Source organism: Eubalaena glacialis, chromosome 5 (genome assembly GCF_028564815.1).
Source record: "Eubalaena glacialis isolate mEubGla1 chromosome 5, mEubGla1.1.hap2.+ XY, whole genome shotgun sequence".
NCBI lineage: Eukaryota > Metazoa > Chordata > Mammalia > Artiodactyla > Balaenidae > Eubalaena > Eubalaena glacialis.
Window position 1 is genome coordinate 88930609 of NC_083720.1, and position 15078 is coordinate 88945686.

General features: G+C 38.1%; 1 protein-coding gene across 1 annotated transcript in view; it reads right to left on the bottom strand.

The window, feature by feature from the left end:
• The window catches only part of TMPRSS11F (transmembrane serine protease 11F), a 146168-nt gene extending 131090 nt beyond the window's left edge, over nt 1-15078 (bottom strand). The window contains 1 exon segment of the mRNA XM_061191010.1: nt 15056-15078. Coding sequence (XP_061046993.1) covers nt 15056-15078 — 23 coding nt within the window.

Consider the following 15078-nt stretch of genomic DNA (forward strand, 5'->3'; position numbering starts at 1 on the left):
ATACAGGTCTTTTGTCTCCTTAGGTAGGTTTATTCCTAGATATTTTATTCTTTTTGTTGCAATGGTAAACGGGAGTGTTTTCTTAATTTCACTTTCAGATTTTTCATCATTAGTATATAGGAATGCAAGAGATTTCTGTGCATTAATTTTGTATCCTGCTACTTTACCAAATTCATTGATTAGCTCTAGTAGTTTTCTGGTAGCATCTTTAGGATTCTCTATGTATACTATCATGTCATCTGCAAACAGTGACAGCTTTACTTCTTCTTTTCCGATTTGGATTCCTTTCATTTCTTTTTCTTCTCTGATTGCTGTGGCTAACACTTCCAAAACTATGTTGAATAATAGTGGTGAGAGTGGGCAAACTTGTCTTGTTCCTGATCTTAGTGGAAATGGTTTCAGTTTTTCACCATTGAGGACAATGTTGGCTGTGGGTTTGTCATATATGGCCTTTATTATGTTGAGGAAATTTCCCTCTATGCCTACTTTCTGCAGGGCTTTTATCATACATGGGTGTTGAATTTTGTCAAAAGCTTTCTCTGCATCTATTGAGATGATCATATGGTTTTTCTCCTTCAATTTGTTAATATGATGTATCACGTTGATTGATTTGCATATATTGAAGAATCCTTGCATTCCTGGAATAAACCCCACTTGATCATGGTGTATAATCCTTTTAATGTGCTGTTGGATTCTGTTTGCTAGTATTTTGTTGAGGATTTTTGCATCTATGTTCATCAGTGATATTGGCCTGTAGTTTTCTTTCTTTGTGACATCTTTGTCTGGTTTTGGTATCAGGGTGATGGTGGCCTCGTAGAATGAGTTTGGGAGTGTTCCTCCCTCTGCAATATTTTGGAAGAGTTTGAGAAGGATAGGTGTTAGCTCTTCTCTAAATGTTTGATAGAATTCGCCTGTGAAGCCATCTGGTCCTGGGCTTTTGTGTGTTAGAAGATTTTTAATCACAGTTTCAATTTCAGTGCTTGTGATTGGTCTGTTCATATTTTCTATTTCTTCCTGGTTCAGTCTCGGCAGGTTGTGCATTTCTAAGAATCTGTCCATTTCTTCCAGGTTGTCCATTTTATTGGCATAGAGTTGCTTGTAGTAATCTCTCATGATCGTTTGTATTTCTGCAGTGTCAGTGGTTACTTCTCCTTTTTCATTTCTAATTCTATTGATTTGAGTCTTCTCCCTTTTTCTCTTGATGAGTCTGGCTAATGGTTTATCAATTTTGTTTATCTTCTCAAAGAACAAGCTTTTAGTTTCATTGATTTTTGCTATTGTTTCCTTCATTTCTTTTTCATTTATTTCTGATCTGATCTTTATGATTTCTTTCCTTCTGCTAGCTTTGGGGTTTTTTTGTTCTTCTTTCTCTAATTGCTTTAGGTGCAAGGTTAGGTTGTTTATTTGAGATGTTTCCTGTTTCTTGAGGTAGGCTTGTATTGCTATAAACTTCCCTCTTAGAACTGCTTTTGCTGCATCCCATAGGTTTTGGGTCGTCATGTCTCCATTGTCATTTGTTTCTAGGTATTTTTTGATTTCCCCTTTGATTTCTTCAGTGATCACTTCATTATTAAGTAGTGTATTGTGTAGCCTCCATGTGTTTGTAATTTTTACAGATCTTTTCCTGTAATTGATATCTAGTCTCATAGCGTTGTGGTCGGAAAAGATACTTGATACTATTTCAATTTTTTTAAATTTACCAAGGCTTGATTTGTGACCCAAGATATGATCTATACTGGAGAATGTTCCATGAGCACTTGAGAAAAATGTGTATTCTGTTGTTTTTGGGTGGAATGTCCTACAAATATCAATTAAGTCCATCTTGTTTAATGTAGCATTTAAAGCTTGTGTTTCCTTATTTATTTTCATTTTGGATGATCTGTCCATTGGTGAAAGTGGGGTGTTAAAATCCCCTACTATGATTGTGTTACTGTCGATTTCCCCTTTTATGGCTGTTAATATTTACCTTATGTATTGAGGTGCTCCTATGTTGGGTGCATAAATATTTACAATTGTTATACCTTCCTCTTGGATCTATCCCTTGATCATTATATAGTGTCCTTCTTTGTCTCTTGTAATAGTCTTTATTTTAAAGTCTATTTTGTCTGATATGAGAATTGCTACTCCAGCTTTCTTTTGATTTCCATTTGCATGGAATATCTTTTTCCATCCCCTCACTTTCAGTCTGTATGTGTCTCTCGGTCTGAAGTGGGTCTCTTGTAGACAGCATATATATGGGTCTTGTTTTTGTATCCATTCAGCCAGTCTGTGTCCTTTGGTGGGAGCATTTAATCCATTTACATTTAAGGTAATTATCGATATGTATGTTCTTATTCCCATTTTCTTAAATGTTTTGGGTTTGTTATTGTAGGTGTTTTCCTTCTCTTGTGTTTCTTGCCTAGAGAAGTTCCTTTAGCATTTGTTGTAAAGCTGGTTTGGTGGTGCTGAACTCTCTCAGCTTTTGCTTGTCTGTAAAGGTTTTAATTTCTCCATCAAATCTGAATGCGATCCTTGCTGAGTAGAGTAACCTTGGTTGTAGGTTTTTCTCCTTCATCACTTTAAGTATATCCTGTCACTCCCTTCTGGCTTGCAGAGTTTCTGCTGAAAGATCAGCTGTTAACCTTATGGGGATGCCCTTGTGTGTTATTTGTTGTTTTTCCCTTGCTGCTTTTAATATGTTTTCTTTATATTTAATTTTGGATAGTTTGACTAATATGTGTCTTGGTGTGTTTCTCCTTGGATTTATCCTGTATGGGACTCTCTGTGCTTCCAGGACTTGATTAACTATTTCCTTTCCCATATTAGGGAAGTTTTCAACTATAATCTCTTCAAATATTTTCTCAGTCCCTTTCTTTTTCTCTTCTTCTTCTGGGACCCCTATGATTCGAATGTTGGTGCGTTTAATGTTGTCCCAGAGGTCTCTGAGACTGTCCTCAGTTCTTTTCATTCTTTTTTCTTTATTCTGCTCTGCAGTAGTTATTTCCACCATTTTATCTTCCAGGTCACTTATCCATTCTTCTGCCTCAGTTATTCTGCTATTGATCCCATCTAGAGTATTTTTAATTTCATTTATTGTGTTTTTCATCGTTGCTTGGTTCCTCCTTAGTTCTTCTACGTCCTTGTTAAATGTTTCTTGCATTTTGTCTATTCTATTTCCAAGATTTTGGATCATCTTTTCTATCATTATTCTGAATTCTTTTTCAGGTAGACTGCCTATTTCCTCTTCATTTGTTAGGTCTGGTGTGTTTTGACCCTGCTCCTTCACCTGCTGTGTGTTTTTTTGTCTTCTCATTTTGCTTATCTTACTGTGTTTGGGGTCTCCTTTTCACAGGCTGCACGTTCGTAGTTCCCGTTGTTTTTGGTATCTGTCCCCAGTGGCTAAGGTTGGTTCAGTGGGTTGTGTAGGCTTCCTGGTGGAGGGGACTAGTGCCTGTGTTCTGGTGGATGAGGTTGGATCTTGTCTTTCTGGTGGGCATGTCCACGTCTGGTGGTGTGTTTTGGGGTGTCTGTGGCCTTATTATGATTTTAGGCAGCCTCTCTGTTAATGGATGGGGCTGTGTTCCTGTCTTGCTAGTTGTTTGGCATAGGGTGTCCAGCACTGTAGCTTGCTGGTCGTTGAGTGAAGCTGGGTCTTGATGTTGAGGTGGAGATCTCTGAGAGATTTTCGCCGTTTGGTATTACGTGGAGCTGGGAGGTCTCTTGTGGACCAGTGTCCTGAAGTTGGCTCTCCCACCTCAGAGGCACAGCCCTGATGCCTGGCTGGGGCACCAAGAGCCTTTCATCCACACGGCTCAGAATAAAAGGGAGAAAAAATGGAAAGAAAGAAAGAAAGAGGATAAAATAAAATAAAATAAAGCTATTATAATAAAAAATAAGAAAAAATTATTAAGAATAAATTTATTAAGAAAAATTTTTTTTAATTTTTAAAAATAGATTTATTAATTTTTTATAATAAAAATAAGAAAAAAAATATTTAAAAAATTTATTAAGAAAAAAAAATTTTTAATTTTTAAAATAAAAAATATGAAAACACTTATATAAAAAATTTTTTGTAATTTTTTAAAAATAGAAAATATGGAAAAAATTATTAAGGAAACATTTATTAGGGAAAAAATAATTTTTTAATTAAAAAAAAAAAAAAAAAAGGACGGACCTAACCCTAGGAGTAACGGTGAGAGCAAAGCTATACAGACAAAATCTCACCCAGAAGCATACACATATACACTCACAAAAAAAGGAAAAGGGGAAAAATTAATATATCCTGCTCCCAAAGTCCATCTCCTAAATTTGGGATGATTCGTTGTCTATTCAGGTATTCAACAGATGCAGGCACATCAAGTTGTTTGTGGAGCTTTAATCCGCTGCTTCTGAGGCTGCTGGGAGAGATTTCCCTTTCTCTTCTTTGTTCGTACAGCTCCCGGTGTTCAGCTTTGGATTTGGACCCGCCTCTGCATGTAGGTCGCCTGAGGGCGTCTGTTCCCCACCCAGACAGAACGGGGTTAAAGGAGCAGCTGATTCAGGGGCTCTGGCTCAGTCAGGCCGGGGGGAGGGAGCGGTACGGAGGAGGCGGGGTGAGCCTGCGGGGGCAGAAGCCGGCGTGACGTTGCAGCAGCCTGAGGCGTGCCGTGCGCTCTCCCAGGGAAGTTGTCCCCGGATCACGGGAGCCTAGCCGTGGCGGGCTGCACTGGCTCCCGGGAGGGGCGGTGTGGAGAGTGACCTGTGCTCACCCACAGGCTTTTTGGTGGCGGCAGCAGCAGCCTTAGCGTCTCATGCCCGTCTCTGGGGTCCGCGCTGATAACCGCGGCTTGCACCCGTCTCTGGGGTCCGCGCTGATAGCCGTGGCTCGCACCCACCTCTGGGGTCCGCGCTGATAGCCGCGGCTCGCCCCCGCCTCTGGAGTTCGTGTAGGCGGCGCTCTGAATCCCCTCTCCTTGCGCGCCACGAAACAAAGAGGCAAGAAAAAGTCTCTTGCCTCTTCGGCAGCTGTAGACTTTTTCTCGGGCTCCCTCCCGGCTAGCTGTGGTGCGCCAGCCCCTTCAGGCTGTGTTCACGCCGCCAACCGCAGTCGTCTCCCTGGGATCCGAACGAAGCCCGAGCCTCAGCTCCCAGCCCCCGCCCGCCCCAGTGGCTGAGCAGACAAGCCTCTCGGGCTGGTGAGTGCTGCTCGGCGCCGAGCCTCTGTGCGGGAATCTCTCCATTTTTCCCTCTGCGCCCCTGTTGCTGTGGGATCCGCGCTGATAGCCCGTCTCTGGAGCTCGTTTAGGCGGCGCTCTGAATCCCCTCTCCTCGCGCGCCGCGAAACAAAGAGGCAAGAAAAAGTCTCTTGCCTCTTCGGCAGCTGCAGTCTTTTTCCCGGACTCCCTCCCGGCTAGCACCGAAGCCGGAGCCTCAGCTCCCAGCTCCCGCCCGCCCTGGCGGGTGAGCAGACAAGCCTCTCAGGCTGGTGAGTGCTGCTCGGCGCCGATCCTCTGTGCGGGAATCTCTCCGCTTTGCCCTCCGCACCCCTGTGGCTGCGCTCTCCTCCGTGGCTCTGAAGCTTCCCCCCTCTGCTACCCGCAGTCTCCACCCACGAAGGGGCTTCCTAGTGTGTGGAAACCTTTCCTCCTTCACGGCTCCCTCCCACTGGTGCAGGTCCCGTCCCTATTCTTTTGTCTCTGTTATTTCTTTTTTCTTTTGCCCTACCCAAGTACTTGGGGATTTTCTTGCCTTTTGGGAGGTCTGACATCTTCTGCCAGCGTTCAGTGGGTGTTCTGTAGGAGCAGTTCCACGTGTAGATGTATTTCTACTGTATCTGTGGGAAGGAAGGTGATCTCCGCATCTTACTCTTCCGCCATCTTGCCCGTTTCTCTTGTCTATCTGCTTTTAAACTCACTTCATTGCAATGTGTTGTTTTGATTGAAGTATTTTAGGAAAATTCTGTCTCACAAAGAGATATAGTTGGAAAGAAAGAGTATCTTGATAGCCTTTTCAAATGATTGTGGATATTCTTTGATTCTACACAAAATCTTGAAAAGCGGTAGTTTCTTAGAGGTTAGTTGTTGCAATGTAGAATACGAAGCCACGTCAATGAAATTGTTGTACTTTGTTATGCTAAAAATCCCTCAATCTCCGTCAGTTTATGAGTGGATCTTTTAATGTGTATGATTTTGTAAAATATATCATGCATTGGCTATTTATAAAGTATTGGTTTACTTAGTTCACACAGTCATGCAGATCTCCCAAATGCTGACACATTTCATTATACAATATCAACACCAACCTCATTATAAAAGCTCTCAATTTACAGGGGATTATGTTAGTTTTCCAAAATTCTACTTTTCACTTGGGAGTTTGAATTTTATCACAAACAACACATTACTAGTTATTTCCCTTGAAGTGACAGGCTCAGTTTATTAATTTATAATAAACTGTCTACAGAAGTCTAAATAACCATGGTTTTGTCTGTCAGTTGCTCTTTCAAGTAAAAACGGTGCTATGTGTTAAACAGCAGCCACTTCAGCTTTCGACTCAGATGTCCAAGAACTTTCCTCAAGACAACCAATGTCCTTCAGAATACAGCAGAAGTATTTATGCATGTTTTTCATACTGTTACCTAGCATATTAAAGAAAATCTGTACTCAGTGGTCAAGATTTAATAAAATTAATTTTTATTGCTTCATCAAGAACATTCTCAAGTGAAACTAGAAATTTTTTTTCTGGAATACTTAAAAGCAAATCATATAATGACTCCTGGCACAGTTTGGTGCCACTGCCTTGATTAGCGCTAAGGTGCTAACAGTTTTAACGATCATTGCTTTGACTTTATCAGTACAAGTTTCAGCACAGAGAAACCACAAATACTTTAGTTTTGATGTCAACAGCCTATGAGAGTCTCAGGGATACCCGAGTCCATAGTACCCATTTTAAGAAACACTGAATTAGACTTTTCAAACCGAACAAATACCATTTTAAACCTCCCAAGATATTTTCTTAATTGACTAAAACTTGACTTCTAAGCAATACATTGAAAATGCCTAATAATGCATTTAAGGTTCAAGTAGAGAAAAAAAAATTTGAACAAGACAGATTTAAAAATGTAAACATAGAAGTAAATTTAGGAAACATCATGCCATAGGAAACCATAACAGGGCATAAGGAGGAAAAGAAATAGATTTTGAAATATGCATTAATCCCAGTAAATATTGTTTTCTATACCTTGTAGTTTATGATCTTGAAGTGGTTCTGACATTAGATAGCATCTACTTCTTTGGCTGGCAGCTGTTGGAAATGACCCTGGGATGAAACTCTGGAATCTTTCCTCTGAAATCTGAAATATATGAAAGACAATACAGAGTTAACCTTCTTGACCAAGACCTGACTCTTTAAATCTGAGTCAAGTATGGGCCATGGTTTCAAAATGGTTCTTGACAATCTGAAGCTAGTCACATGCCATCTTTCTTTAGCCAATCATAAGGTGATGCTAAAAACAATAGCCGGCTAACTGAGGCATTTTCTAATACACCTATAATCACCACAATTATTATCCCTGGCTTTCTTCCAGAGAGCTCTGAGGACAGCACATATCCCATCAGGTCCTACAGCTCCCAACATATAAAAAGAAAACATTATGCCTACTCTATACAAGGATTATGCAGCTTGACCAAAGCCTTGACCAAAGCCTTACAGTAAATTAGAAGTGAAAATGTTGATGAAAGAACTTGGGTATAAAATTCTTATTTCAAGGAATACCTTTTTTTCTCACTCATATTACTTTACACTCCTGAAGAAAATGAGTGGAAAATATACCCTACAGTAATAATTTTTAGAGTATTCTTTGCTAGTACATAAAATGGCTTTGTAATTATTAAATATCTGCTGATGAAACATTACAGCGTGGAACTAATATTTATTCAGTCCCTACTATTGCAAGACACACTTTTAAGCACTAAAGAATTCAGCGGACGTTATCATTACATAAATTATTCACAGTACCTTTAGTGCCTGATTAAAATACCCAATTCAAAAGGTTATTGAGTAAATACCCCAAGGAAATAATCTGTAGCTACATTTTGGCTTTAAATTATTGCTAATTAACAAAGGAGATATGTTCAAACTACTATATACTATGCTATTAGTGCACCTTTGACAGTAGTAGATTGTATCTAATACTTGAAACATGAATCAGTGAAGAGTTATATGACTCCTTAACAAATGCTCATTATAGGGCAACATCTCGGAACCTTTTTGCTGAATCATTTACCCCTTCCCAGCTACTAAATTTTACAAGTTCTCAGGGCTCAGCCTTCAGATATCTTATCTATCACACTTACTTTCTGACTCAAATACTTCCTTTGTTTCAAATATACTCTCCATGTTCATGATTCCTAAACTTACATTTCCAGTCTTTATCTCTTCTCTGAACTCCGGACTTTCATATCTAAATCTCTACTCAACATACTCACTTGTATTTTACATAAGCATCTTATGCTTGATATGTCCCAAATTTAACAATTAATTCTCCCTAACCTTCGTAACTGCTTCTTCCAACTCTTCCTAATCTCTATAAACTGCACCATTCTCCACCTAGTTGGTCAAGACAAAAACGTTGAAGTCATCCTAGACTCCTCTCCACATCCAATCCATTAGAAAATCCTAGAGTTTCTACCTTCAAAATGTATATTCAAATCTGACCACTTGTCACCATCTTCACCAATACCACCATAATCAATGATCTGATGATTAGTCATCTGAATTACTGCATTACCTTCTAACTGGCATCACTGCTTCCATAATGGGCCCTATTCAGTCTATTCTGTATACAATGATCAGAGTGATATTATTGAAATATTGGTCAGGTTATGTTGCTGCCTTGCATAATAAGGTTAGTTGCATAATAAAACACTCAGATGCTTTTTCAGCACAATCAGAACAAAATTTGAAGTCTTTTCTTAACATACAAGTTCATACACAGTCTTTCCCTTCTTGTTCTCTGATATTTCCAACCTCATCTTCACTCAGTTCCAGACATGTTGTCCTCAGTCTTTGTAATTTCTATTCTCTCTCCTTTGAAACTCTTGCTGCAAATACTTTCAAGTCTTGCTCTTTCACTTCTTTCACATCTGCTCAGATGTTACCTCATCAAAGGAACTTCTCTGACCATGTTGTCTAAAATAGTGATCCCATCACTTTCTATCCTCAACCTCTGCTTACTTCTTTTACTTAGCATTTATAGTTTGTTACTCTACTCCCTCTGTGTATATATCATACATATGTATAATATATATGTGTGTATATACATGTATATTAATTTATCAATTTATTAATAGAATGAAAACATGGATTGTTGCCTCTCCAGTGCTTACAACATTGCTTAGCACATAGCTGTGAATATTGTTGAAATAATGGATTAATCAATTACTCATTCATATGGACTTGTACATAAACACTATATATAATATCTAATTTTTGAGACAGATCCACTAGCTTTACTTAGTGGCCAATGTTTAAACAATTCTTTAATAATGAAACACTGGAACTTACTGCTGGAACTACACTACATAGTATTTTTTAAATTAAAAAAATACATATATATGTAGCTGTAGTATAGAAATAAACAAAGACCAACTAAATGAAAACAAGTAAATGCTATTTATTCAAAGCATGCTATAGCAAGGGAATCAGCCACCATCATTTGTGTTTGGCAGAGACTCAAAAGTAAGCACAGTGCGGGAAGATTTATAGTATTAAAAAAAATAAAGAAGTTTTCAAATATGCCCTGATTGGAGGCTGTTAGCATGGGAAAACTATAGGAGGGCTAATTAGAAATGAAGCATTGTATTTAATCAGATAAGGAGTGAATATTTAGCTTTCTCTGGTTGGTCCTAAGTTGGAAGTGAGGGAAAATATTAGGAAAGTTATCAGTTATTAATCAAATTATTAATCAAGTCCAAGTTATTTGGGGCTGATTGCTTGTTGTTTGGCCTCGTGGACTGGTTGTTGCAGATAATGGTTTGGCTTTTGGGTCTGGTTGCTGAAGACAAAGGGTCAGAGTTACATGTTTGTATATGATCTGGCCATTGCCTATTTGTATTTTGAACCTCTAACTAAGTAACTTTTAATAAGTTAAATGTAATTCATTATACATTGTAAAAAATATTTTATAATAATTATTTTTGAAATAGTCTCATTTAGTATTTTTTTGCCCTTAAAAAGTCTCTTAACAATACCTCCAGTGTGCAAGGCAGAAATAGAGACACAGATGTAGAGAACAAATGTATGGACATCAAGGGGGGAAAGCTGTGGGGGGCGGGTTGGTGGGATGAATTGGGAGATAAGGATTGATATATATACACTAATATGTATAAAATAGATAACTAATAAGAACCTGCTGTATAAAATAAACAAATAAATAATAAAGTTGTTATCAATAAAAAAAAAAAAGAATACCTCCAGGTATTGCTATTGATAAATAGCTACAACTAACAGACTCTCATACATATCAAGTCCTCATTTCCTTTGTTGCCCAGCTGAGATTGCATGGTCCTTCTTTATAAAAACTTCCCTATATACACTCTCAACTCTCTTCTGTCTTTAAGTTCATGATGCTAACTTCAAGGGGCCCCAGAGTGCTGCTTAATAATCATACTATATGTCTCTATTCAATTCCTACTCACACTCCTAGATAATTATTTCAGACCTTCTATTCTTTTCTAATAGCTCCTCCTCATTCTCTGTCAGCTGATAACCTTATTAATTTACTGAAGAAATATAAGTGAATTTTCCACTCTCATCTTGTGATCTGCTTTCATCTGAATCCACACATTCTGCCCTCTTCCCCCTTCTGTGGATGCATGGATCAATTGTTCTTATCTGAGGCTCTTCCTCTTGGACCCTAGAGCTGATCTCCACTAGTCTATCAGAGGATATCACTCTAGCAATTGATGGCCTTGCTCTCCTGCGTAAGAAATTTTTCTACTTTGTACTGGATTGTTCCTTTTAGCATACAAACATGTTGGGTAAACCTATTTTTAAGAAAGAAAGAAAATCCTTGGACCCCCCACCCCAAGCCATTGCCTTATTTCTCTACTTTGCTTTAGAGCAAAATTTCTATAAAGAATTGTTATTTTCTAGTAAATTAAAAATACAAGAAAAAAAGGAAACAAAAATGACCAATAAACATGGGAAAATATGTAATCTCCGTAGAAATCAGGGAATTCTAAATTTAGAGATATATCATTTGTGTCCATTAAATGAGCATTTAAAAATCTCTTTAATATCAGATCGTAGCACAGATATGGGGAGAAGACAGTCTCATATACTGCTGGGGGAAGTACAAACTTTTTCCTCAAGTCTTTCTAAATGTTAACATGATCTTGATTTAAAAATCCATTAAGCATGTGCTTCTCCCTTCCTTCCTTACTTCCTTGCTTTCCTCTTTCCTTCCTTCTTCCTTTAATAATTCACTTCCAAATCCATTAAATGGGTCTGGGTGAAGTAGGTGTCCATATGTGGAGGCTTAAAAAGAGCTCAACTGGGATGAGGGCATCCATACAGGGAGGTGCCAGTGGCAGCAGCCTGGCTCAAGTTTGGAGCCCAGCAGAGTGTATTCACATGGGGGCTCAGGAGTGGAAAGTAGTAAGCAGAAGCTGCAGCCTGTCCAGGAGTCAGGTAATTGGTTACTCAATAGTAGCTTGACTAATACCGAGGATAATAGGAGCTAGCTTTCCCACAGTAGGAGAAAGGAGTTACAACTATTAAAAGGGAGAAAGCTTGAGTGAACCTTGCAATTTTGGATTGAAGTTGGAGGTATTGCAATGAATTCATAGTTTTTAATATATTGATAAAGAAATATAGATGTAAATATGTATATACATATACATAGACAGTTATAGATATACATATGTTCTTTAGCTCTGTCCACTAAGAGGGCTTGGAAGAAACAATAACCAAATAGTAATGATCACATCTAGCATTCAGATCTTGGTTTCTAAATACCATTCTCCACTCTGGTAACCAGGGATCTTTAGAGAAACAACTGACTCCAAGGCTGACTCACATAAAGTACAAGATGAGCTTGGAACATTTTGTCCTGCCAGAAATTATGGAAGTACTCAATTACAGGAACATGTCAAAAAGGCACAAAAGCCAGAGTGAAGGGGTCCCTTCTGGTCAAATCTAGGATAATTGTAGTATCAAAATAAATGATTATAGTAACAGATTATAATCCATTAAGTAAAATAGGAAGCTACAAAGCAATACTCTTATAAATAACTAAATGTTACATTCATGTTTCTTTATTAGAAACAGAGAAAAGAAATAGTTTTACGTTATAGTGGAATGTCCATCAATGAATGTGAGAAGAATGATTTAATTATAAAAATCATCTCTTGGCAACGATCATAGCAATGATTGATTCAGGCAAAAAAACATAAGTGGATACAAAATCTAGTAAGTAAAGGTTGATGAAGGACAGAATATTTGCATAGACTAAACATATTTCCCACAATTTATCTATTAGTTAAAAAAATTATTACAGTGGAGAAGCCTGAAAGGCACCTTCTTAGTCAAGTGATCAAAATTAATGTGACCAGCAATGGGACAAAATGAAATTGTATTCTACTTAATACAGTGTAACAAGAACACGACAACATCATTTCTGTGACATTTCTGCCAAAAATGCAAAAACTCACCTGGAGAAATAGCCTTTAGAAAAGATGACCTATAGTCTTCAAAAATGTCAAAATCATGAAAGTCAAAGAAAGACTGGAGAACTCTTCTAGATTGAATGAGTTTAAACAACTAAATGCAACATGTGATTCTGGGTCCCTTGGCTATAATGAATGTGGTTGGGATAATTGATGACACTTGAATGGGGTATTTGGATTGGAAGGTAGTAATGTATTTATGTTAGCTTCCTGATTTTGGTGATTTTACTGTTCTAGAACAATGCACTACTTTGTAGGAAATACACTCTACAGGACCTACACTGGAGTGATTGAACATGATGACTGCATTGAACAAATGGTGCAGAGAAAATAAATTTCTTGTAATATTCTTGCAACTTTCTCTAATTTTGAAACTATTTTTTAAAAAAGAAAAAAAAGAAAAAAAAACCCTAATGAAGATGACACCAAAAAGAAAACCACAGTCTTCACGTTATTTTCCATAACAGAAAAGAAGGAAAGATAATCGTCTAAAGTTCAGGGAAAGGAATCAACTTGGCTGAGTTTGTTGAAATTGTATCTTTTCAAATTAACTTTAAAAAGCAGTTGGTACAATTTTGTGTCTATTAGAACACAATAAACATTCTTGGATAATTATGGTTATGTTAATACTAACAGATAAGTATAATTGAGTTATGTAACTGTATTAAATTTCTAGAACTTGTAGCTGCAAGTTTGAAAATTTTCAGTTTTGCTTACATCATGTCAAATCAGTGGTCTTCCATATTTCTTTAATAATTTAGATTCTATAACCTATAAAACAGATTCTAAAATGTTTGATAATTTGTCTAAATCAAATATTAATTGTGCATTTTCTAAGTATATAAAAAATCCTGTTTAAGAAATAGAATTTTTTTTGTAAAATGGCTATCTCAAGACTTTTACGTTTATGAAGAAAACAATTGATGATCAAGTGATATCGTTATTATCATTATTTTAATGTTCATGTAAAATCAAATTAAAAATTAGGAATGGGTCAAGTGTTCACTATTTCCTCTTTATTAATTCATGTTTTAGATGCTTGCTTTGTTAGATCTGACCTTCTTTCCTGCTGTTTGTTTTTTCTGCATTCATGATCAAATGATTTGGACTTGATTGAGTTCCCATTTCTCCCCATTGAGAAATGATGCTTGTAAAAGATTAAGTTTGTGGGGATCTATTCATTATTGCCCTTGATTTCTTTTTATATGGTGCAAAGTTAACTTGGAGATATGTCATAAATATCATACAATAGAGATGGTAGGTACAAGGAGGGACTGTAGCTTGAGATTCAGCTCTAGGTATTTTCCTCCATTCTTCATTTATTTATTTTAGAAGATGTACTGAGATCCACACTACTCACTACACTCAGATATGCAAAGAAATATGGTTAATTTTCTTTTTCTGTCAAAAATGCCATCTTTCCCCGGATGCTCCTTTGCCCTGGGCAGTGTGCTGTGAGACTGAAATACCTATGTCTTTTCACTTAAATTCTTTCTACTTTTTACTCCCTAACTGGGATGCCTTAGTTTCTTGAATTCAAAGTTCAACTTCCTATTAGGCTGGTTTAAAGATTGATCTTCAGGTAAATGTTCATTTTTACTCTATTTTTATTTCTTGGTTTCTTACTCCTCCCCTGCTTCTCTCCAAATATATTGATATATGAGTAAATAGTGTTTGTGACTTAAGGCAGCTGAGCAGTGGGGACCTCAGGGTCATGGGCATTCTCTTGACCCTTTCTCTTCTCTGGTCTGGTCCATGGACTGGTCAACTGTGAGGTTTTCTTGCCCAGCTAGCCTTGGGGATAGCATGATGGCACCCACCACTGTAGTCTGGTCCTGACCATTTGCTCCGGGTCTCTGACTCCCTTCTTTCTGTAGCCACTTTGAGTCCAGGTCTCAGTATCTCCACATTTCATCACTGGCATACATGGGAACAACTTTTCCCCTTGTACCCTGAATAAGCCATGGGGAATAAGCCTCAGGTTTTTTTCTTTTTAATATAATTTTATTTATTTATTTATTTTTGGCTGCGTTGGGTCTTCGTTGCTGTGCGGGGGCTTTTTCTACTTGTGGTGAGCGGGGCCTACTCTTCGTTGTGGTGAGCGGGCGTCTCTTGTGGTGGCTTCTCTTGTTGCGGAGCACGGGCTCTAGGCGCACAGGCTTCAGTGGTTGTGGCACACGGGCTCAGTAGTTGTGGCTCGTGGGCTCTAGAGCACAGGCTCAGTAGTTGTGGTGCACGGGCTTAGTTGCTCCGTGGCATGTGGGATCTTCCCGGGCCAGGGCTCGAACCCGTGTCCCCTGCATTGGCAGGCAGATTCTTAACCACTGTGCCACCAGGGAAGTCCCAAGCCTCAGGTTTATCTATAGACTTACCTTGCTCTGTCAATGTGCAACAT